Source organism: Sturnus vulgaris, chromosome 6, assembly GCF_052056855.1.
Source record: "Sturnus vulgaris isolate bStuVul1 chromosome 6, bStuVul1.hap1, whole genome shotgun sequence".
Lineage (NCBI taxonomy): Eukaryota > Metazoa > Chordata > Aves > Passeriformes > Sturnidae > Sturnus > Sturnus vulgaris.
Window position 1 is genome coordinate 11,559,930 of NC_142248.1, and position 22,700 is coordinate 11,582,629.

The following is a 22,700-nucleotide window of genomic DNA, read 5'->3' on the forward strand; positions in this document are numbered from 1 at the left end:
CTTTGGCTCAGAAGCAGAGATAAGTAGGGGCAAAAATACATATTCTTCCCCATGATTACACCATACCTTAGCATGTGAAGCTTGCTGTCGTGGGACTAGACTTTCTCCTTGCCATCCTACTTTTCTTCTCCTTTTACACTGAAACACTGACAGTTCATGCTTTATTTAAGTTTCAGATTCCATTAAAAGTGAGCAACACTGCAGGACTTTTTTTTTTTTTTCCTGGTAGCTTCATTCAGAAAGAATTGGCAAATAGAGAATTGTTGATTAGTTGTAAAAAGGAAAGATTGTGAAGACCACAAAGCACTGTAGGAAGTATATAACATTACTTTGGCTGCAAGGACCACCCAAGCCTCTTAATTCTATTTTGTTGGTATCTGAAAATCTACTTGTACATGGCTGTAGTTAACTCACAGCTTGCACCTCATGCTCTGCTCACTGCTCCCCATTCCTGTCTCACAGAATAATTTCATCTGAGCAGTCTGGCTTAAAGGTGCCCCTGCCCTTTGGTTTCATGCCTTGGAGTAGACAGCTCTTGGGTGATAATGACAAATGACAAAGTTGTTGTACACACAAAAGTATACCAGATGAAATCCTGTTTAATTATATTTAAAGATTTTTGAGATTAAATACATAATTTTAAAAGTTCAGAGGGAAGTGATTAACTTAAAACATATTAATACATTTCCGGAGGGCTGAGTTAAGTTATAATTGTCTGGAATTCATTGAGGCAGATGTCATTTTTCTCTTCCTGCTTTTAGTAGAGATGGAAGCAGTTTTGTTGTATTTCCACTTTGTTCTAGACTTAGGGTGGTGATTGAGGTTTGTGTCACTGTAGGTCCATCTTCCTTAGTATCTCTGGAAAATTCTGCAGACTCTCTCTCTGGTTTGATTTTAAAAGAAGGTGTTCTCCTACCAACAAAATGCATCATCAGAAAATCAGGTATAATCTAGAGGAGTTTAAGTCTCTCTGTATTTGTAAGGACTTGTCTGCCCAGCTGTGGGACTAGGATTTCTCATCACAGCCTGTAAGATTTGTACAGACTCCAAATGCAAGGAAAATTGATTTAAACAGGCCAGGTTTCTGAATTTGGCTGTGGCTGTGCTTTCCTTGCCTGTGTCTTCCCTGAGCCTCCTTTCCCCAGTCCCAACAACCCCAGCTCCCTCAGCCTCTCTTGCTGGGACTTGTTCTCCTGACCCTTCTCCAGCTTCATTGCTCTTCTCTGGAAATGCTCTGGTTTTCTTGAAGTGAGTGGCTCACAACTGAGCACAGCACTGGAGGTGTTACCTCACCAGTGCCAAGTACAGGGGGACAATCACTGCCTTGCTCCTGCTGGCCACGTTATTTTTGTGACATTATTGACAGAGGAGCAGGACTTTGTGACCTCAGGGCAGTCTCTTTGTAGGTGACTGCTGCCTGAGCACAAACAGCACTGACATGTGTTCAGCTTTGTGGCACAGAGCCCATACCTCAGCAGTGAGCTTCTGCTGGTTAGTCTGTCAGCAGAGTCCCTGTCTGGGAAGTCCCACACTCTTTTCTGGGAGGTCTCTGTGTTTGAAATGAAACTTTGTGCCATCACGGTAGAATGGGATCTGTTATCGTGTCCTACAGAGTCAAAAAAACCAGCAAATAAAAAATAACATTAGAGGCAGAGTTTGCTGCTTCTGGGTCCATAACAATTTTCTCTGACCGTCATAGTTATAATTATGCTATGGCTTTCCTCCCAGTGAGCGACTATGTAAAGAGATGTCCAGAAAGAGATCTAGATCCAGAAGAAAAGATGTTGATCAAATCCAAAGCAGTTTCTTAATAAAAGTTTAAATACAGCCCCACACCCCTACCAGAGAATAACCCAGTGTTGGCCACAGAAAAACTGAAAGATTGCTGTGCAAGTCACCCTGGACTGCATTCCTCTGCCAGATCACTGCATCACAAGGGTGTATTGCTTTCTAACAGAGGCAAAAAGGATGGCTCAAAATTCCCCCAAACTAAGGACATCTTGTCACTCTCTTCTCTTTCTCTTACCATCACTTGCCAAAAAGCACAGCTCATTCTTGAAAGAAGTGAGAACATACCTATGTTATTCTGCAGTGGTTTCAGCCAGTCCTCCATCAGTGTCTGAGAAGGTGCTGCAAAGAAATACTCTGCCCCATCTCTCAGCCTGTAAATAAGGATAGGAAAAGGCGAATTCTAGTCAGTTTTGCCTTATGTCTTCTGTGCTTGTGAGTGTGAGACACTTCAGTTATGCCTCCTAACAACACACAGCCTTAGGTGACTGTGGGCAGGGAGCCACACAGGCTTTTATTTGTGCTCTTCTCATCAGACTCACCGCAGCATGAAGGTGTTCTCTTTCCTGCTGTAATTCACCAGCCTCTCACATTTGGCACCAGAAATATCAAGGGACAGGACTGTGGGTGCATTCTGAAGGGGAATAAAATTAAAACAAAATGTCTTCTGTGTTTGGATTCTATTCCATACCAACTTGCAGGCAGACTACACACCCATCTCTTTATACATCTAACTTTAATTCTAGGATCATGAATAGGATGAACCACAGAGGAACCATGGACGATTGCATTATATCTTTAAGGCAATCCTTGAATAAGATACTTCTTTTAAGGTATATCTTTGAAAATTTCTGGAAGTTTCTTATTCTGTTTGTTAGTTTGAAAGGGAACAGATCTCCCCAGCCCCCAACCAAAGGTGACAGTTTAAAATTCATTTTTACATATGTAGATACAAAGTTTGCTAGAAAGATTAAAAAACCAAATTACCTTAGTTGCTTCTTTGTCATCATTATAGAAATCAAGCTTTAATCCATCAAGTTTTACATAAAAGGACTTCCAAGACCTTGAGTGTGGCTACATGAATAGAAATGGTAATAAAATTTAGTTACGAAACATATATTTTATAGGAATAGTGAAATATTTCACATGCAGCTTCCACAGGAAGCCAGGACCTGTCAATATTATGATCACAGAAGTTCTCACAGTCATTGTTAACTCTTAGAAAAACAGAACCTGCAATAGTGAGTGATTCAAGAAAAGGTCTCTATTAGTCAGAACTGAACAAACGACATAACCTGGTTCAAGCCAGCTCTACACCATGGGGCCAGAAACATCATCGAAGGTGGATAATCAAAGTTCTGTCTAATTTTTGGCAAATAAAACTCCACTTTTTCCCCAGCTGGAACACCAGCCCCTGCCTGCTGGTCATCTCCTACTTTTATCATGTTGCTGTTACTATCTAATGTGGCTGCTGAATTCTTCATTTACTAAACTAACCCCAGTGGAATGCTACTGAACAATGTGCAAAAGTAGCAGCTATTTCCAACCCCAACTATGTACCACTGAAACTTAGCCTAGTGCCATGAGACTCTTCTTGATGAAGGATCCTTAATTTACATTCATATTTTATGATGGCAGTGATTAAAGGTGACAATTTGGTCATTCAGAGAAAAGGAAGGAAGCAGTTCTGAGGAAGGTAAGTGGTAGCTTTTCTTGTTGGGTAATATGGAAGTTCAGTATCTCTGAACATTAAATTCTGTGTGCCCAGAAGTGAAGAAAAATGAAATTTCTCTTCCAGAAGATGGAATTCATACCAGATTCACTTTTTAAAAGAAATCTTTCAAGATAAAAATTTTAGAGGAAATATTCTGTAGGACAAATAATCCGAGGCAACTTGTTTATGTGTAAACACTTAGCAAACATTGATGCCTGCAGATTGGTGGTGAATATTAGAAATTTCCTGCCCTATTGTGATCATTTAGCTACTGACTATTATTAGTGGTATTATTTCCCAGGATAAGAATTTAGATTTCAGTTTCATTCAAACCTGTATTTAATGAATCAATTCTTCAAAGATAAACAGAACCTTAATTCTTTTCTAGCACAGTTAGAAACAACAAATACTGGGAGCATAAGACTGAGGGCTTCCACTGCTGCCAAACTATCACAAGCTGTTATGGGATCATGAATCTTTAGGTTTTGTTGTGGTATGGTTGTTTTTTTTGATAGTTTCATTTGTGTTTTCCCCCCCGATTCACCTGATATATTGAAACCGGTTGATATATTGTTTATAATTAGGAAACTGTAATTAACATGTTCATAGAGCCTAGACTCTGGTTTAGAAATCCATTTACTGTGGACAGACTCTGTTCTGCGTGATTCCCATGACAGGCAAAAATTCCATTGTCTCTTTCTCTGAGACATCAGGTACTGCCAAAGCCAGCAGACACTTCCTCATGTATTTTAGGGATATCTGAAGCAAACCCACACTACTGAGCTCCTCTTCAGCAAGAGCTTATCCTGATGAAGTCAGACCAGATCTGGACTGTAACTCAAGGGAAAATGAAATAATCCAGAGTGCTGGCATTTATTTCTACCTGTTGTCTTCGTGGAAGGAGCTGGTCTCGCTTCTCTAGGAAACCCTCCATGTTCTGGAGACCTGCAGAAACCTGAGACATACAAGAACATTGCTACTTAAGTTTAAAATCACCCTTAGGCCTATGTTAAATTTCTGAAGGTCTTTTTTAGATAATCTCCATGCAAAGAAACTGATCTCTGGTTCCTCTAGCTTTTACATTGACAGCACAGGTGGGGATCCTCACTAGGTTGCAATTGTATCTTTGATAGACCACCTAAACAAAGATAATTCAATTCCTTCTCGAACAATTTACTTATGGAATTTGCTCTATCATAGTGTGTTAATTAACTAATATTATTTTTATATTATTACATATATTTTACAACTTAAATTGTTCAAGTTATTCATACAACCTCCATGATTACTGAGTTACACCAAGAGTGTACCCACCGGAATGTCCACTGTGCTCTTTGTGACTTTCACACAGAACTTCCTGTTATTGCCTTACTTTAAGTAGCACAGAAAAGTGGTTTTGTGAGGAGAGAACCAGAGATTCCTGGGACTTACCGAGGATGTATTCTTCAATCTCTCCCAAGAGGAGCTAGCCAGCAGTAAATTTGGTGAGCTCTCTAGTGACCTTTGTCCAGGCTCGGGTGGTGCTGCTGTTAGTTTGGTCTGCAGGTTGGAGAAAGAGGAGCCTATAGCACCTTTTTCCTGGGGAGATACGTGGTCTGTGCCTTGTGATTCTGACAAACTGCTGCTGTGCTGCTGGCTTATAGGAGCAGGAGATAGAGGAGAGCCTAAGGAGCTGTGACTTTCCAAATGTGCAGCTTGTGGGCCAGCTATCTTTGGTGTAGCTGGAGTGATCTCACTGAGCTTTGCCTCAGCTTTCATTTCTGTTTTGTTGCTGCTCTGCACTGCAGGGACTTCTGAGGAAGAGAATTCTTCGAACCTTGTTGGAGATTTTTCAATGGGGGAGAAAATAGTTTCAAGTGGGATCCTCCAGGACACGCTGGATGCAGGCACAGCTGGCAGTGGCACTGTGCTCTTTATCTCTGTCACTTTGGGTGGTGCATTCCTTTTGTCAGATGGTTTTCTTCTCAGAGAAGGAACCCGAACAACTTTGCCTTTATCCTTCTGCTCACTCTCTTCTGTGTCCACTTGTTTCAGAAGATTCATCTCTCTCTGTAGGACAGCAGTATTAAATTTTTTAAAATCACCTTCACCAATTCATTAATATTTACCTAAGATTTTTTTATTTTAAGCTGGAACAGTTTTTCAAATAAACTGTCTCCTGACACTGAATCTTAAGGCCTATACTCCCACTGGCATTCTTAGAGTTAGATCTAAGAATCGAATTGCTGTGTGCTAAGCATTATTTTGTTACCCAAATCATGAATACTAATGGGAGTTAACCTCCAATATGGTGAATTCTGCCCTTACTAAGTTCTCTGGAGGCTGATTTTTTAAATAAGCTAAGGAGAAATTGTGCTCTCTTTCTTGTGGCATTGCTTCTTCAAGTTTTCTGTAAGAACATTGAGTATCCAGGGTTGTTCTTGTGGAAAATTTTGGAGGGAAGGTCCTTTGTCCCTTCACTTAGCCAATTTTCAAATCACTGAACAGAACATACATTAATTTTCAGCCTAAAGTCAAACACAACCATTATGTTTTGTTGGTTATTTCAGGAAAATAATTTTAAAAACCTCCCCCATAATGAAAGAGAATCTGAGAGGCTCACTGAATATCTTTGGTATTTAACACAATCCATTGTAAAAATATTATGCCAGAAGGAAAAATATCTATCTGTGCCTCAGTCTTCCTTAATTTTCAGCCCTTTGCTATCCACTCTCACTTTCAGGTAGCTCCAGCTCCCCTACTGAAATCCTGAATGAAGCAAAATCTCTCCATCTGTTTAGCAAGGGATCACCCTGTTTCTCACACCCTTTTTGCTGGTCCTGGCAGAAGAAAATTTCCACTTCTCCCCTACAGCTTTTTCAAGCTAGTTGATCTCTTTTTATCCACATATTGCTCTGTCTTAAATATTTCAGCTTTAGTTACTCATCAGCTTTAGTTTATCCCATGTCTTACATGGAGTGACATTCAAACAATTAATGACCCACATCATCCTGTTTCATGCACAGCTCATCAGCCTCCTACTACTCACCCTAGTTTTCCTGCTGAGCTGAGCAAATTTCTCCTCCTGTGCTGCAAGCATCTTCTCAAAATCATGATGTTTCTTCAGTAATTCCTCTACTTCAGACACTGAATCCTAAATGAAAAAATTACCACATACAAAAGTCCAAAATCAAGTTCATCAGAAGAGATTATGCCTAAGATTTTTCAGACTGATCTATTTAGCCAAGTGTGGATTCTGAAAATTTTGTAATTGGATGATGTCTAAACCCCTGCTACTGTATGAAAAAAAATCTGAATTTACATTTTAGAAAAAGGTCAGTATCTTGCAGTCTGTCTGCTGTGTAGAATAAAAGAGCTCAAGTACTAACCTTCCCTTTTCTGCAAGGCCATGTAGTGCCATGGATTCCATCTACAACTGTTTATGTGCAGATTGAATACTTGGATTCTGGCTTAGGCAAGATGCAGAGTTTGTTCCTGCTCTACAACAAATGCATCTGAGAATTCTGTCATGTCCTCTGCTTAGTTTCCAAGTCCAAGTCAAATACCCTAGTCCATGACCTTGTTTTTCAATCATATAAACTATCAGAAGACAGTCAACAATGAGAAAAAAAACCACAATAAAAAACACAAAAATATGGATGCTAGTGTTTGAAAAGGAATTTACAGGCTAGCTATCAAGATCTCTATGTAAAACATTCTACCACTTAATGGGAAGAACGAAGTGGGGAAAACCCCTTTTTCCTTTTGAAATAGGCTCTTAGCAAGAAAAGGAAAGTTGAATCCTCTGCAAGTCATGTAAAAAAATGGTTTGGAATTCTCCCAAGTCTTCTACCGCCCTCCCAGAAGCCACTATTTCCAGGAGCCCATCACATGTCAAATGCAGCAACTGCCCTGGGCTCACTTCTGCAGGAGGACAAAGCTCTTACCCTCTCTAATCTCTTTCTAAGGGTACACTGCTGTTGAGACTGTGATTAATTTCAGGGCAGAGCTGATCCATGAGCCTATGGATCATCTCTGCCTATGCTCAGAGGCACACAGTGCCCCGTGGTGCTGCCTGGTTGTTACTCACCCCATAGGAGGGATCTGAAAGAAAGCTCTCCTTGGCAGCCAGCCACGCTTCTGCTTGCTCGAGCTCTCTGCGGAGCAATTGGATCTCCCAGTTTTCTTCATATAACACTTTCCTCATGTCCCAGCTCTCCTTTACCTTCTTCATCAGCTCTGACAGCTCTAGCAGTTTTTCTTCAATCTAGAAGAAGAATATTTGTAATGCCAGGAGTTGAAAAATCCAATCAGACAGTCAACTATTGTGTAATCTGCCTCCATGATTTAGAAGATGACCTCTAGATAATTTTAGGGTGTTAGAATAATTTAGAAAAGATGTCAGAGTCCTCTTTTTTCCTACTTGAATTTATTTAGCATGTAGATTGTGTGGCTAGATAATATAATTTTAGGCATATTCCACATACTCTATTATAAATATTCTGCCATATGATTTCCCAAGATGAAACTTTAAAGTCAGGCAACTTCTACTATAAAGCTAGTTAGAACTGGAAGATTCAACAAATACATGCACTTATGGCAAGGCAACAATGGAGAGACTTCAACTGTGGAAAGTTTTCTTGTTCTTTCTACAACAGAAGTAATGTGATCTTGCATAAATTCTGAAGATGTTTTTGATGCTGTGATCTCTGGAGCTACAGACAGTGTCTTGGGCAAAGTCTATAGATACACAGATAACAGAATCACAGAAATGTTCACATTCTTGCCCCTTTGGACATTTCTGAAGAATTACATCTCTTCTGGTGAACTCAGGGACATCAGCAATGCAAGGCAATTGCATTGTGATGTAGCACAAGAAGTTTAAAATGTGTTTTCTTTTTCTACGTGTCACATGAAATACGTCGCTTTTCATAGTAAAGAACCTGAGCGTCCCATTTAGTTCTTCTGTTCTGAGAGACAAAGCTGCACCTCTTGTGTTTCATCTCTGTTCACTCTTGTTTGTAAAACATTTAACTATTCAACACACCTCTGCAGACATGAAATGTCCATTCTTCATCAGGTCCCCCCCTGCCCGCTGCATTTCTTCATATTTCAGCCACTGCTTCTCTATCTCACGCTTGTATCCCTCGTGGCGCTTGATGAGCAGCTCTGCTCCCAGGACATCGTTTTTGAGCTCCTCAGATATCACCAGAGCATGCATCTCGTTGGCCCAGGCCCTACAGAACAGAGACAAAGACATAAATATTGTCCTGGTTTTGCCAGGGATGGAGTTAATTCTGTTCTTAGTAACTGGTACAGTGTTGGGTTTTGGATTTAGCATGAGGATAATGCTGACAACACACTGTTGTTTTGGCTGTGCTGAGTAGTGCTTACCCTAACTCAAGGACTCCTCAGTTTCCAAGGCTTTCCCGGTGAGGAGGTGCACAAGCAGCTGGGCAGGGGTGAAACACGGCCAGGACAGCTGACCCAAACTGGCCAGAGGGATATTCCATACCACAGAACATCACACCCTGTATATAAACTGGGGGGAGTTGGTCGGAAGGGACCAGTCGCTGCTTAGGGACAGGCTGGGCACCAGTGAGTGGGTGATGAACAATTGTATTGTTCAGCAGTAGTTTTTGGGAGGGTTATTTTCCTTTTTTTTTTTTTTAATATTATTTTCATCATCGGTATTATTATATTTTACTTCTTTTCAATTACTAGAGTGTTCTTATCCCAACAAATGAGTTGTTTTTTTGTTTGTTTGCTTGTTTTTAATTTCTGATTCTCCTCCCCATCCCACTGGGAACCTGGGTGAATGAGTGGCTTGGCTGTGGAATTACTTAGCTGCTGACTGGGGGGGGTTAAACCATAGCAATATGCAAATACATTGATGAAGGTTTACTCAAACACCTAGGGGATTTATAATATTCCCAGTGCTTTTTCCACACATAGCCTATTAAAAATACAGATGTAGATCTGCACGTACTGAAGCATTGTGTATTCAAATTCTCAGAAAGAACTAACTGCAATTGCCTAGGCTACACACACTAACAGTATTTTTATACATTGTAAAGGAATACAGAGACTTTCAGATCAAAACCTTACCACCACACATGCAAATACTTCATATGCACAAAGAGCACTCATGGAAAGAAGCATATTGATAGATACTTTTAAAGAAACATTTTCTACTCCATAACTCTCAACTGGAACAAATTAATGCATGATTCACCTGAGCTCAGGATTTATCCCTTAGCATAGTAAACACCCAATAATCAGTGGTAACAATTTATTTCACTGTCTTTGTATTTTGTGAACTTTTTCATTACCTGTTCTAGGAGATTATTTTTAATGCAGCTGCTTTGACTCTGAGAAAAAGGGCCACTGTCTATGCTGGTATACAAATTACTTCACTATCTAACCCTATATTCCTACAGAACCAACAGTATTTTCGATTGGAATTGTGAAACTATCAAATTCATGCACAGGGACGGAATTCTCCAAGACTGTTTAGGAATTAGTCTAAAAAAGTGTCTGCCATGCATACTGTGCTGGGGCATCATGGTCACCTCTGATATCTGGTAAATTCTGTGCAATGGTTGAGGACATGCCATGGATTATTATTCCAAGAGATCTGAAAGCAAGCTGCAGAGCACCTGGGGCAGGAATCAAATAACTAACAGTTATAATTTAGAAAATCCTGTATGGGAAAGACAAGAAATAAGGCCCACTGCCAAACTCAAGGGGCCAATACATACATCAGCTCCCTGCAGTCATTGAAGTAGAGCTGGACTTGTTCTGCCTGGCTCAGTCTTGCCTTCCTCTCCAGAAACTTTTTGTCCAAGTTTGCCCAGCACTCATCCACATCCGTGAGTCTGTCCATGATGTTTTCCTTAACTTGGGGGTATGTGCGGCTGAGGTGCCAAGCGTCTCCTCGAATCCGTTCCAGCTCTTTCATGATGACTCCTAGATCTCTCTGGAACAGAGACAGAGTGGATGGTAAGACCAAGTCACGACTTAGATCTATCAAAAGTGGATTTAATGATGATGCACTTTTTTTCTACCTTCTGGCTGTACAGAGGCTGGAAATATGAATGCCTCTCAATTTTACTTTAATGCCTTATTCATCATCAAACATGAAAAAACTTCTTTAGACATGAGACAGATTTTTTTGGTAAATGTGGAGCTGAAGTTTCCTACAGTTCAGCTGACACCTTTGCAATTATAATAACAGCTTGGACTAGATTTTAGAAGAGAAGTTCATCCTTAGAAGCAAAAGCATTAATAATATCCCACTGTTAAAAACAGGAGGGAAAGGTCCTCTTCTCTGAGGCACAAAGAATATTTAGGGGTACAATCAATTTGTCTTGCAAGCAAGGCTCTCGGTCAAGAATCAGTCTCCTTTTTTTCCTTCTATGCTTTTCTGCTATTGCTTCATCACAAATCCTCTTACCTCCACTCCCTCAAGATGGCTGAGAAGTGTCTGTACACCTGGAAGATCATACCCATAATCTTCTATATCCACCACTGCCTCTTTCTCCTGCATCCAGCCCTTTACTTCATCTACATCGTGGTCATATTGGTGAACTTGATGGGCTGCTCTTAGGTTCTGGAATAAAGAAGTAATTTAATGGTAATACTCTACAGCGTTTTGTGCCTACAACACAAAAAATTGTAACCCTAATATATCATAATGCAGTACAAAATGACTGGGGATTTTGAGTGGGAATGAAACATCTTTCCCATTAAGTCACCTGAAAGTGAAGTGTTAACCTAATTTCCCCAAGTTCTGTTGGACAATGGAAAGAAACAGATGTCTCCAAAGAGCAGTTTATCCGTACATAAGAAGAATGATCAAAAGGGACAGCATAAATTGCCCTCTAAAAGTAGTTCTCTACACCACAGAAATTGTCTTAAAATACTTCTTGGAATAAAGGTCTACACTACAAGCGGTGAAAATAAAAGGAATAGAGCAAAAATCATGCTTCTCTGAAATGAGAGGATTAAAAAAATATTCTAATACTAGTTTATAGTCAAACCCTATAGTAACAATTGTCATGCATTTATTTCTGCTAACAGACAGTAGTGGGCTTGAGCTACCTCATAAGAAACAGGTCATGCAACAATAGTGAAAAAAAGGATTGAGGACATCTGATGTTTTATATTCTCCTTAAAACAAACAAAAATATTGAGTTGTGTGGGTCACATCTGCTTTTCCAAACATATCTGTGACTGCAGTTTTCTAAAGGGGAGTGAGCAGATTTAACACCTAACTGATGCTTAAAGGTAGGGGGTTGGCTCTGTGTCCCCCATCACATTCTCTTCCATATGCCTTCTCTGATTTCAAGTAGCTAACTCAGCAAAAACCTGGAGAATTTTGATTGTGTTTAGCAAACTGTTAAATAAGTAGTTCCATAAAGAGACTGATAAGTGACAGAGACAGACTCCTGCTAGTGGTGGTAAACTGTTGGATTGGTTTTTTTTTCAGGAAACTAGAGTTAGCAGTGAATTAAGGAAAACAATTACTTGGAGCTGATAAACATCTTTCAAGTATGAGCCTTGCTAAGAACAGTAGCAGTGTAAGGGTAACCAGTGGCTATAAAGGGAAATGAATCTAGAAAAAAATTGAACAAATGTACTGATTGCCCCTGTAAACCTTGTGTTTCAACATGAGCAATGCAATGGTTTGGGAAGGAGAGGACATGAGACACTGCAGGGACATCAATGCCCCAGTTTTTCATGCGTTTCCTACCTCTGTCCTCATCTGAATGGCATTGCATAGTGTCTCCCACATTTCATTGATTTGCTTAGTTCTCTTCTGGATAACATCCATCTTGCTGTGGCCTTCCTTATCCAGTTTAGATGCTAACTCATTTAAGGTGACGACTTTGGAATGTCCCAGAGGTTTCATCTCATTTACAAAATCTTTAAACTTTTTCTCCAGCACCTGCAGAATAAATGGGGACACAAATTTAGATAAAATGATTTCTGCCTACCTCCATGAGAGAGATGGAAGGAATCACTTTCTCTGCTCTGTATAACACAAAAGCTATGCATTGCAATCAAGTGCAAATTACTTGATAAATCCAAATGATCTGGAGTCAGAAGAAGACATCTGTTGTCTTGATCATTTAACATTCTGTGTCACAGAGAAAAATTAACCACAACTTGACAAGAAGGAGTTGCCCAGATCAAAAGCTAATGAACAGAACATGTCTACATATACAGCAGTTCCTGGGAGGAGTGGACAGTACTAATTATACCTCTCTGCACTGTGTACTCCAAGGAGAAATTTATCCTTGAAATCTGCAGCAAGAGATATGAATGTTGCAGCCCAGTGTTTTTGACTATAGTCAATTTTTTTAGGTATTGTCAAATTTATAAGCAAGGGCAAGCAATGAAGTGTGCTGACCTAACCTTATTCCAAGAAAAGCTAACTTTCTGACACATCTAATTTTCTGTTGGAGGATGCTACCTCAGTGAGCCTGTCAAAGCAAACAGAAGCCAGTCTGAGTTCTTGCTGTAGAGATAACACCTCTGCTTAGTTTTTATCATTGTAACATGCTTCACTGTAAGCAGCAAATATATCCCTGCTTTGCCACACAATACATGCAATTCCTTTTATTTTCTTTTACCTCAACATCATCTAAGTCCTGCCCATAGTCATCGGACTCTGCTACAGACAGTTTACTGGAAAGCCAGGCTTCCACCAGCTGGAATTCTCTTTCAAACTGATAGAGCTGGAATTGTTCTTGCAGGCGTTTTCTCTGGGTGTCAGACTTCTGTAGGAGAGACTGATAGTTTGCTAGGATCCCCTGGAGCTTTGAAAGTATTACTGAACTGCAAAGAATAAGAAGCAGAAGGCATGTCTTTGTTTTATTGTTATTTTTAAACACTGTTTTCTTCTGACAGGTTTAATTTACAACACCTTTAAAATACAGAATAAATCAGATAACATCATGGAGTGAGTTATGCTGTGCCATTAAAGCCAGCTAATTCAGGAAATGAAAATATATCCTACAAATGGCTGCTCTTTTTCCTTCCTCTTCCCCAGATATAAAAACAAACTTTCAGTGAACTGTCAGGAATGTTCATTTCCTTTCCCAAGCACAGTGGTTTCTGAACATTTGTGGTAAATTAGAACTAGAGGACAGTTCCTGGGAGTAGACAAGGGATAAAGAAGCTGATCTGCATTAACTGGTCTATTGTTAAAAAAGAAAAATCTCATGAAAACATTAAAACAATCATCAAGCCTTTGGGGAACTCAGTGTGTGTGACGATGATGATGGAGGGATGGATGATCCCTGAAGTCTTATTTCTGAATGAACCATCAAAAATGTTGAACTTTTCTGTATTTGCCTTCTCTGGGCATTTCTGTTAGACCTGAAGGAGAAACCTGTTTTTACTTTCCTACCTCTCTGGACTGTCTTTGTTTATTAAGCTGGCACCTGTTGCCTGTACTTTCTCGATCCTCAGCCCGAAACTGTCCATGTCCAGTTTGGTGGCTTCAAGTTTACGAAGTAAAACTTGTGTGGATTCTTCATTCTTCCCATAATCAGAGGTCTCCAGAATGAAACTCCTCTCTGCCAGCCATGCCTCCACCTCCAGCAGCTGTATAAAATACAGGGATGACCCTTAACACAGCTTGACTTAGGTCAAGACAAAGAAAACTGAACGCAGTGATGCACTGGCACATCAGTGAAAACAGAGAGCACCTCAGGTGTCTTCCTCTAATGCAATCTAGCAGACACTCTTCCGAAAAATGTGTCCCCAGAATCCACTAATTGCAGTTACATTTTCTCACTGTGATTAGTTGGGAAGATAACTTGCATTTCTCCACTGTATCCAGACATGAAAAATAAGGGCAGTGTGAATTCTGCTCCTTTCTCTGCACTTATATCCATTCAGCAAAATAGGTGTTGGTTGCTTTAAGAAAAGAAAGGGCAAAAGAAATCTCTCAGGAACCATCTTTACCTCATTTAGGAACAGATGGGCCTCATAGGACTGCATAAGCCTCTGTCTCCTCTCCTGAGCCTCTGCCTTCAAGGTCTCCACAGAAGTCTCAAGCTCCTTCAGATGCTCCAGAATCTTCCGAGAGGCTGAGTGGCCTCCCCTTACCAGTTTCTGTCCTGTGCTGATCACTGCTTTGGTCAAAGCATCCCGACTGTTTATCTCATTCTCCAGGTTCTGGAAAGAGCAAAGAGTAAAAAGATAGACCAAAAATTGAAGTTAGAGAATTTTTATTCCAGAAAACACAGTCATGCAATTCCATTATAAATTTGCTTTCTCTTCACAGAGGTGAGTCAGAGGTACAAAGTCTGAGTGCCTGCTTGAATGGAGGACTTTTTTGGGGGGTGAAGGAGTGATCATAGAAATCAAATGAAGTTTGAGCTTTGATGTATATTTACCCCAGAGTCTGGAGGGAAGAGGTTCTAATCACAAACCTCTTATTTGCAGATTCCACTGAAATATACCCAGTTCCATCCCCTTATCTGGCATTTCTTGAATTAAAACATGTCTAGAGAAAAATGACCAATTTTCCTGTACATTATTATTTATCACTTGCCAATGCTTTTGTAGAAGATGCATCTTTGCATGGCAGCCATTGCAAACACTGTGGGGACACGAGTGCCAGGCAGCCAGCAGGACAAGGAGAGAAGAAAACCACCTGAACCAATTCTCAAAGGCTTTACTTGAAATTAATTTTTGAAGACTGGTAGATCTTAAAATTATATGCATCTCTCCATATACTCTTCCCTGGGTAGACAAGGCCCATGCTGTGATTTTTCTGTGAGCATATATTCTTTGGCTAACTGTGCACAAACAAGCCCCACAATTTGACCATTGTTCTGTTTAATTTCATAGGTATGAATAATAAGTTTCAGAGTTAGACTGCAGTGCTGTGTTAATTTAAAAGAGATGCCCTCTATGAGGAGAGGAGCTGCTTTTTCAACTTAAGTGTCAAACTTGGCTGGAAAAGAGCTCTGATTCTAATCTTGCCTTTAGCTTCCCCCTATTAATTTCAAGATGTTGTTGAAAAGCAACACCGTATCTGTTCCAAGCCAAGCAGCTGTTTGAAGGCATAATATATTTGTGTGTAAATGCTGTTTTGCAAGCCAGATTTTCTTTTTGTTCCTTAGGTTAATACAGTTCACACATTATCTCTTTTGTGGTGACAAATCAAGGACTGAATTTTGCAAATGTGGCTCATTAGGACAAACAATAGAGGGTGGAACTAAGAGTATATTCAATTCTTGACTGTTAAATTAATCCTGACATTTGTTTGCTTGTAAACCAACATTAAAAAGAAGGTGCAGAGGCTGTAGCTAATAACATGCTGAAAGTTAAAAGCTTATATTTTAATCCTGGTTCCAGAAGAATAGTAAGTAAAATGTCAGAGAATTTTATTATGCACTGATTTTATGGTATATATCTCCCACTCTCACAGTTAGTTGAAAAATTTTGAGACTTAGCCAATTAACAAAAAATAATCATAGCCTAAAGCAGTATCTCCTCTGTTCCTTCAGTTATTTGAAATATTTTCTCAGATTAATTCAGCTCAAGCATTCTTTTTTCTATGAACGTAATTACTTTTTTTCCCATGCCAACAAGCTCATAAATTTTAGGAGTAATTGCACACACAACATTTATACTTTTAATCATGATGAAACAAGCTTCTCATTATTATTGTTTCACAGTGATTGCACCAGATGCTTGGGCTTTCTCTCTGTCTGACTGTGTATATCACATGCATTGACAATTTATAGGATCTCCTGCCTTTCCCAATCCTAACACAGGTTTCCCCTAAAGGCACTTGATATGGCACTTAAATGGGATGTCATATGCTAATATTAATATTAAATACCAATAGCTGCTGGAAAATCTTAGCAGGAATATTTTTTCTTCCACCTTGTGTTTGCAAAGAGACAGTGTTCCTTATTAAAGAACTATCAGGAAGCTATTTATTAGTATTTGAGATGACAGTATTCCAGGCACTGCTTTCTCTGATGGCCCATCTGAACCTTGTGAAATATTTCAGCAGCTGTCTTGAAAGCTACCACTGAAATGAAGGTCAGCTAGTATAACAATTCTCTGTTAGTTATGGGAAATTAATTTATTTAACACTCTCCCATCAGAGCAGAAGAAATTTTGGGGAAAAATGTTTTCCTGGGAGCTGATCCTGAGACATCTGAGCAATGAGCTTTCTTGGATGTATTTACTGAGTTTGAAAGCATTTTGTTAGGATCAAAAACCTATGAAAACATGCACAAGTTTGTCAAATATATTTTGTATTGAAAAGGCCAGGGTTTGACCTCAGTTCACAGAAAGAGCCAGTGTGCTCAGAGAAGGCCTGGGGAGTGGTGCTTGCAGCACTGCAATGATAAGCAGGATGGCATCCTGCATGTTGCCAAGCCATGGACATATCCTTGAAAAAGAAAAGGATAAAAGTGATCCCAGGCATCCTGACTCCTGCTAGACAATGCACAGCAGATGAAGTTTGCTAGAGACAAATTGAGTCCAGTGTTCTCTGTTTGATTCTAAAGACTGTGAATGGTTGTCATGTGACACTACCTGGTGCTTTTCTTGTAGACTCTGCACGGTTACCAGGGACTTGCCATAATCCTTGGAGGAAGCCATGGGGAGCTTCTCACGAACCCAAGCCAGCTCCTCATCAACATCTCGGAAGAACTGGTACTGAAGTCTGCTTGCCTCCAGACTGCCCCGCCTCTCCTGCAGGGGCTCACGTAGCCTTTTGTATCTGTAGGTTTTAAAGATAACCCAGTGAGGACTGCAGGTTGATAAGGAGTGAATGCAAAACACTCATTTCAGAATAGTGTAGAGAAGGACAGAAAAAAGAATTTTCAGAAAGAAAAAAGCTGATAAAAGTAGAAAAAAGATGGCAGAAGGCAGGCCAGACACTCACACACCTCTGCACCAGTTCATCCACTTTCTCTTCTAGTTCATCAGCAAGGAAATGTTTCTCCCTCTGGAACTGCTTTGCTGTGACCACAAGCTCTTGCAGCCGGTCCCTATGGGCAGCAATGTCTTCCTCCAGCTCCTCTTGTTTCTTCAGATGACTGTTCAAAACCACCAGGTCATTGTCATTATATGGTGCTTTCAGGTCATTTTCCACACCTTCCAACCATTTCTCTGTGTCCTCTACATTTCGCTGAAAATGAAGACCCTGAGAACAAGAAGAAGAAAAGATCATTTAAGCCTTTAGGACAGATAAAGTGATGTAAAAATCTCGGTCACGTTCAGTAAAGATTGCACACAAACACGGAACAACTTCCCAGTGTTCAGTGAACTCTTCCCATATATAATGGTGGTACAAATGAAGAAGATAATTCACTCCTGGTAAAGACTGCTGAACTGAACAGGTGCATTAAACACCAGCAGCCTATCTTACTTGTGTAGCACAAATGCAGATCATGGACATAGCACCTTAAAAAAACCAAAAAAACATTTAAAGGGAGAGCTCTGTTTTATAAACACAGATTTTCTGATAGCCCAATCAATCATAACTTACAGTCATGAGAATTCATGTGTCTGGAGCTAGAAGAAAGAAAAGCAGCTGTTGGTTTCTTTCTCAATGTGCTGGAGAAAAGATGCCCTTGAGACAGATGCAGAGAGTTGACACATATGGGTAAACACATTTTTCCTCAGTGTCTCTCTCTGGAATCTGGATCTAAACCAGCAGCAGAAAGCAGAATGGAGCCCAAATCCTCCATTCCCACATCCACAGGGATGTCCAAGTATCCTGCCAATTCCATTCAGTCAGTCCACACTTAGATTCTTTGCAGTAAAGGTGTTGAGGAATCAGGTTGGATTGTATCAAGAGACACACTTGTAGATGAGACATGCAGCAAGGCAGTCATGCTATCTCTGGAAAAGACCCCAAGGTCCAGCCACTGGCATCCCTGTAAGCACTGGCATTACCTTGTAAGCATCCTGCAGCTTGGTCCATTTATCCTGGCAACTTGCCACCAGTTCCTCCCATAGCTCTTCCATTTCTTGTAGTCTGGACAGAATGGCTTCTGGGGCATAGTGCCTGTCATGGAGCATCTTCTCCCCTTCCTATGGCAGAAGGAACAGGCAATGAATTCTTCCTTTGCTGAATGTGCCAGAATAAATCACTTTTGCCTTCATAACTAAACTCTACTGGCACTCTCATGTAAAGGGCCAGCTGCCACCTTCACCTCCTGACATAGCAGATGGAGGGATTGCAGAGACAGAGAAAAATCTGATAATGACAAATGGCTTACTGAAATTATGGCAAAAACTGCACAGCAAGAGAAGTAAGAGGTACAGCAAGGGAAAGTTGCTATACAAGGTAGGTGTTCTAAAGAGCAACTATTAGAACAATTACCAACAAAGAAGGCAGGGCATCATGAAATAATGTGCAAGAGATTGTGCAAACAACTCTTGTAAAACAGATCATTTTACCTAGAATTGCAACTCCACCCTTTAATCCCTCTTGTCTGTCTGCAAACATGGGGATTGAAACACTTAAAAACAGAAAGAAGAAAGAAAAGAAAAGAGAAGAAAAGAAAAGAAAAGAAAAGAAAAGAAAAGAAAAGAAAAGAAAAGAAAAGAAAAGAAAAGAAAAGAAAAGAAAAGAAAAGAAAAGAAAAGAAAAGAAAAGAAAAGAAAAGAAAAGAAAAGAAAAGAAAAGAAAAGAAAAGAAAAGAAAAGAAAAGAAAAGAAAAGAAAAGAAAAGAAAAGAAAAGGAGGAGGAGGTGTTTCTAAGATACAGGGGAATCTGGAGGGGGCAATCTACTTTTAATGTAGTAGTCTGTTGCAAAATACATCTAGTAAGCACTGTGCTGAAAATAAAATGAATAAACATGTAACAGCCTGTCCTTCCAATTTGTCATCTGATCACAGATTCTGCCATATCTCTGACAAATCTTGTCAGGCTTCCTTCATATCCCACCTACTGGCGTGTCTCTGCAAAGGGAGCACTTGAAAACTATCGTTTTTGCTAGATAAATCTTATATGATTTGTTAAGGTTGTACCTCCAGTCAGGTAGGTTCTCTGCTGTAAAGAAACAAGGATACCTCAAAAGCTGTATTGAACCAGAGAGATGTCCCTAAAGGCAGTGGATTGAATCTTTTATTGCAGGCCCCCACCTGTTTCCATTGCATGCACAGTGAATATGCATAGCAAGCTGACACTAGATAGTGAGAGAGAGTGAAGAAACAGATGGACACAGAAAATTCTCCATGGACTAGAAGAATAAGCTTCTCAGTATACCCAGAGACAGCATGGACAATGCCAGTGAGAGGACAGTGCCTCCCTTGTCTGAGATCACTGTAAATCACACTGTCTGCAGAGCCTTTCCTGCCAGTTGCCCACCCTTGCCCAAAACCCCACTTCTCTCACTGATTTGATGGAGTCCAGGTGCTTTCTATTGGCCATGATCTCTGCTTGGAAAGTCTGGTGCCTCTGCAGTTTGGTCTGCAGATTGCTTGGATCCTTCCAGCTGTCATCCTGGGCAATGCTATTCTTCTCGTTAATCCAGGCAGCCACCTGTGGGGAGGGAAGAATAGAAGCAAACAAAATCTTCAGTGTTTCTTCAGTTTCTTCAGCTCCAGCCTGCCAGGCTCTCCTCTTATATGTGTAAAACAGAGAATTGGTAAGTGGGGACCAAAATGTGTTGTCTTTCTGAGGTTTTGCTTCCCTAAGATCCTCCTGCTCTTCATGAAGTCACCCCTATGTTTGTTTACTAGCACTGTTGGCTGGAAAGGGAGCTGTTTCCATTAGATAGCCCCCATGCAGTGAAAAAATGCATGGGCACGTGTAGGGGGGGCATGGACAATGATCTCCCTATTTCTAACCCATTGTCAGCATCTCACAAAAAAAGAACTATTTTTTTTCTTCATTTTTTTTAAATGGTGGCACATTCCCTTTTAATGCATTCATTTCTTTTGCATTTTGCTATTGTACAATGTACAGTAGATTTTTCATTTACTAGACTAGACTAGAGGGGAGAAAATAAAAAATCCGTTCATTCTTATCGTCATCTTTCCCAATATTATCTCATTCCAAGCTCAGTTCCTTGATTTTCCTCACAGTAAATCTGTCTAGGGATTCAGATCTATGCAGTACAGCATGTTTTAAGAAACCAGAATATTATGAATCCTGTGTAATTGTACCTCAAAAGAATTCTTCAGGAACTTCTGCAGAAGCCTTGATTCCTCTAGCAAATGCCTGCGAGCAGCAGCATTCTCCAGCAGTCTCTGCTTTCTGAAATGAAGGCAGATGTGTGAGGTAAAAGTCACAGAGTGAATTAGATAGATAAGGGTTTTCAAATTTCACCTCTAAAACACACATGATTTAATTCTCCATCCTCTAGGAGGGAAATGTCCATAATACACAGATTCCCTTGATCTAGGTTGCCAGAGAAGATGCCCAGAACACTATAGGAAAGATTGCTAGCCAATAGAGATGTTTAAACTACCCACAAATTCTGTATAATATGGTATCTGCCTCTAGAAATCATCATTTTTGTCTTTCAGGGTTCAAGAGAACGTAAACTCAGCACATTTCTTATGTATAAATCCTGCAAGTATGATGGTGTTTGTCATGGATACACCAAAGCTACACCATTCTTCATTTTTTTTCCAATTTTGGACCTGCAGCACTTTATTTGTGTTAATGCAGATGTGAGATATTAATAAATCATATCAAATTAGACAATATTAATAAATCAGTATGCTCACTTGAATCATAAGGGACCTCCAGTCTCTTTTCATTACTTTTATGTAGCTCTTTTCATCTACCAGAGCAGGGAATACAACTGCTTTTATTTCAGTGCTTGTTTAAGATGAACAATATGCAAATTGCTAGTAGGAATAAAGTAATTCACATGAAAGGGCAAGATCTGATCAGAAAATTTGCAAATGCCCTAATGGCTAATTTGAGTGGGGCTTAAAGATCAACCCCATTAGAGCAGAGAAAAGCAGTTGTCTAGCATGACCTTTCTTGATGGTATTCAATGGTAATGAAGTATTTAATGGCATGGCAGGCCTTCTGTTTGCAGCACTGTCCCTAAGGCCAGGCCAGAATACAGAATTACAGAGAAATTGCCTTTTTCTGAATCCTGCTCCCCCTCCACTTAATTGCATTTTGGAAACCTCCTAATGAAATACGGCCAATTTGGGAAGACTCCAGTGCAAAGCACAAAGTTGAGCAAATGCAAACCAGCTTTTAGCCCTCTTAAATCATTTAAAGATGGTGATCACATGAGGAGGGTCTCATTGCAGAAGAGATTGGTGGCTGACATGGGAAGGATTTGACTTTACCTCCTCAGAACAGCCTGGCATCTGTTGCTGATATTTTCTGAGTCATAATGCTTGTTCTCTGTTAGCTGCTGAGCAAATGAAGCCATCTCATCGATTTTCTCCATCTGAGCTTCCAGGGCTTTTTCAAACTGTGTGTGTTTCCTCTGCAGGCTCTCCACACTAGACACTGAGTCCTGGATGGAATTCAACAAAGGGAAGCTGCTTTCAGCTGGAGTTTTTCCATCCAAAACACTGATAATCCAGAAGGTAAATGGCATTTACTCCACATTTGCAAACCAGCTGTCAAGAAAATTTATTGTTCTTTGGAATTGATTGGCATTGATCTGACACTTGGGACCTAAATAATGTTCCATGTGAGGTCTGAGGCCATTATTTCAGTGCTGGATAATTAGCTTCTCGTGCATATTGTTGTGCTGCACAGAACACATAATTTCTCAAGAATTAAAACATCAGACCCTAATTTTAAATCAATCTTAAGACAGATGCAAGTTGAAAGCAAACGTGGGATGCCAAACTGAAATCAGAGTTAAGTGAACAAATATGTCACAGAAAGAGGTTAAAATTAGAGTCTCAGTTCCAACTCCTGGAATTTGGAAGAGCTCAGATCCAGATTTGAATTTGAGGACTGGAGTCTTACATTACAGTTAATCTGGAGAGAAACACTTCTTGTAATGTTTGTGAATCCCAAGCTAATGACTCAGGATTCTCCTTTCAGCACCCCTCTGCACTTTAATTATAGAACCAGTGGTGTCAAAACGTTGTTATTGCAGTAAACTCTGCTTCTCCACTTTTCTAAAGGAAGCAATAAGCTCACATCAAATGGGTCAGAAAAAACACTAAACTTCTGAGTGCTTACATGAGTCATTGGATGGGAAATTACTTACAGAACATTTTCTGCACATTGCTG

General features: G+C 40.0%; 1 protein-coding gene across 1 annotated transcript in view; it reads right to left on the bottom strand.

Annotated features, from left to right (window-relative positions):
* Positions 1–590: 590 nt before the first annotated feature.
* SPTBN5 (spectrin beta, non-erythrocytic 5) overlaps positions 591–22,700 on the bottom strand; it is an 87,876-nt gene continuing 65,766 nt past the window's right edge. Inside the window, exons 46-67 of the mRNA XM_014869266.2 lie at positions 21,794–21,966; positions 20,645–20,735; positions 19,872–20,018; positions 18,425–18,562; positions 17,413–17,669; positions 17,057–17,243; positions 14,459–14,671; positions 13,899–14,095; positions 13,120–13,324; positions 12,237–12,431; positions 10,938–11,093; positions 10,243–10,460; positions 8,529–8,718; positions 7,572–7,748; positions 6,531–6,635; positions 4,934–5,551; positions 4,386–4,457; positions 2,776–2,862; positions 2,331–2,422; positions 2,077–2,162; positions 1,471–1,606; positions 591–912 (exon numbers count right to left, since the gene is read on the bottom strand). Coding sequence (XP_014724752.2) covers positions 738–912; positions 1,471–1,606; positions 2,077–2,162; positions 2,331–2,422; positions 2,776–2,862; positions 4,386–4,457; positions 4,934–5,551; positions 6,531–6,635; positions 7,572–7,748; positions 8,529–8,718; positions 10,243–10,460; positions 10,938–11,093; positions 12,237–12,431; positions 13,120–13,324; positions 13,899–14,095; positions 14,459–14,671; positions 17,057–17,243; positions 17,413–17,669; positions 18,425–18,562; positions 19,872–20,018; positions 20,645–20,735; positions 21,794–21,966 — 3,915 coding nt within the window. The 3' untranslated portion in view covers positions 591–737. The remainder of the gene's footprint in view (positions 913–1,470; positions 1,607–2,076; positions 2,163–2,330; positions 2,423–2,775; positions 2,863–4,385; positions 4,458–4,933; positions 5,552–6,530; positions 6,636–7,571; positions 7,749–8,528; positions 8,719–10,242; positions 10,461–10,937; positions 11,094–12,236; positions 12,432–13,119; positions 13,325–13,898; positions 14,096–14,458; positions 14,672–17,056; positions 17,244–17,412; positions 17,670–18,424; positions 18,563–19,871; positions 20,019–20,644; positions 20,736–21,793; positions 21,967–22,700) is intronic.